The sequence below is a fragment of the Cryptotermes secundus genome, unplaced genomic scaffold (assembly GCF_002891405.2).
Source record: "Cryptotermes secundus unplaced genomic scaffold, Csec_1.0 scaffold263, whole genome shotgun sequence".
In the NCBI taxonomy this organism is placed as follows: domain Eukaryota; kingdom Metazoa; phylum Arthropoda; class Insecta; order Blattodea; family Kalotermitidae; genus Cryptotermes; species Cryptotermes secundus.
In genome coordinates, this window is record NW_019738352.1 from 148,691 (window position 1) to 149,980 (window position 1,290).

The window sequence follows — 1,290 nt, forward strand, 5'->3', positions numbered from 1 at the left end:
CTTGCTTCCAAATATTTGAACTTTGCCCCATTTTGAAGGATCTGTGAACTGTCTTAATGTTATGTTTTGCCTTGCATTCTGGTAGGAGACATCAAAATATACTTAGTATTCTCTGTATTCTTTCTAGAGCAGCCTCCTTGCACCTTATTAGACCTTCTGTTTTTTCTTTCTTTATTGTATTTATATTATCTCTCAGTAGATTTACATCATCAACATAAACCAGAAGCTGATGTGTGATGTGTTCCATTCACTTTCAGTCCCATCTGCTTTTCTTATATCTTCTAATGGCATTTTCTAAAATTAAGAAGTAATGGCAAGAAAGATTTATGTCTATAACATGCCAACTGAAACTTATGGATTCTCCAGTCTTTTTCGAGACTGGAAGTCATGACTGGAGCCGGGTAGCGAACAGGATGGCTGAGATGTGATGGATGGTATGATCATGTTGGCATTGCTCATCACATACTATGGCAAGGAAATAGCTATGGAAGACACCTTCATCAGCTGGGAGCAAACTGTAGACCCACCAGGCAGCAGCACTGGCAGGCACAGACATTTGAACCATTCACAGAGTCCAAGGGACTTCTTTCAATGGGATGACACACAGAGTGCTGGTAAGCAAATTTTAACACAGTGAATCGCATTTTCCTTTCATTTCCGTTATGCATGTTAGATCATGTATGTTCATCTCACTTGAATTCATGGGCTATTTGGTCCAGTACAGCAGTAAGGAGATTGATTAACTTGCATTCTTGATTATTCTCAGTTCCTCCAAGTGAATGCTTCAAGTAGGTTATTGCCATATTCACTTACATCTTACCAAATTACTGTACATAATCATCCTCTCATTCCATTTAGCAGGTTAAACCCAGAGCAGGATGGTGTGTTGCACACTTACATTTTGATTCATCTGTTTCAAATACCAGCCAGCTGTCCTAATGAGGTGTTTCATGGTTTTCTGATATGGTACCTTCAAATTTACCACAAGCTTCTACTTCTAAATTCTTACCTACTCACCATTTTATGCATATCTCATGCTATGTACTCTTAGTGAAAGTTCAAACAGAAAGTCAGCACAGTAAGTAAGATGCTTTAATCTAAGAGAAATGAGCTGAATTGGAGATATCAAGGAAATGGAAATTATTTGTATAAAGCCCTCTCATTTTGTACTGATATTTAGATGAATAACTCAACTGAGTTTTTAGCAAACTTATGGAAACATATTGTGACATGTTCCGCAACGGAGAAGCCCCCCATCCCGCAGTGACGTGGCGGTTGAGTCAGCGCTCC

The 1,290-nt window shown here is 38.8% G+C and overlaps 1 protein-coding gene across 1 annotated transcript in view; it reads left to right on the plus strand.

Moving 5' to 3' along the window:
• The first annotated feature begins 409 nt into the window (after positions 1–409).
• LOC111870754 (alpha-glucosidase-like) overlaps positions 410–1,290 on the plus strand; it is a 2,369-nt gene continuing 1,488 nt past the window's right edge. The window contains exon 1 of the mRNA XM_023863271.2: positions 410–614. Coding sequence (XP_023719039.1) covers positions 428–614 — 187 coding nt within the window. The 5' untranslated portion in view covers positions 410–427. The remainder of the gene's footprint in view (positions 615–1,290) is intronic.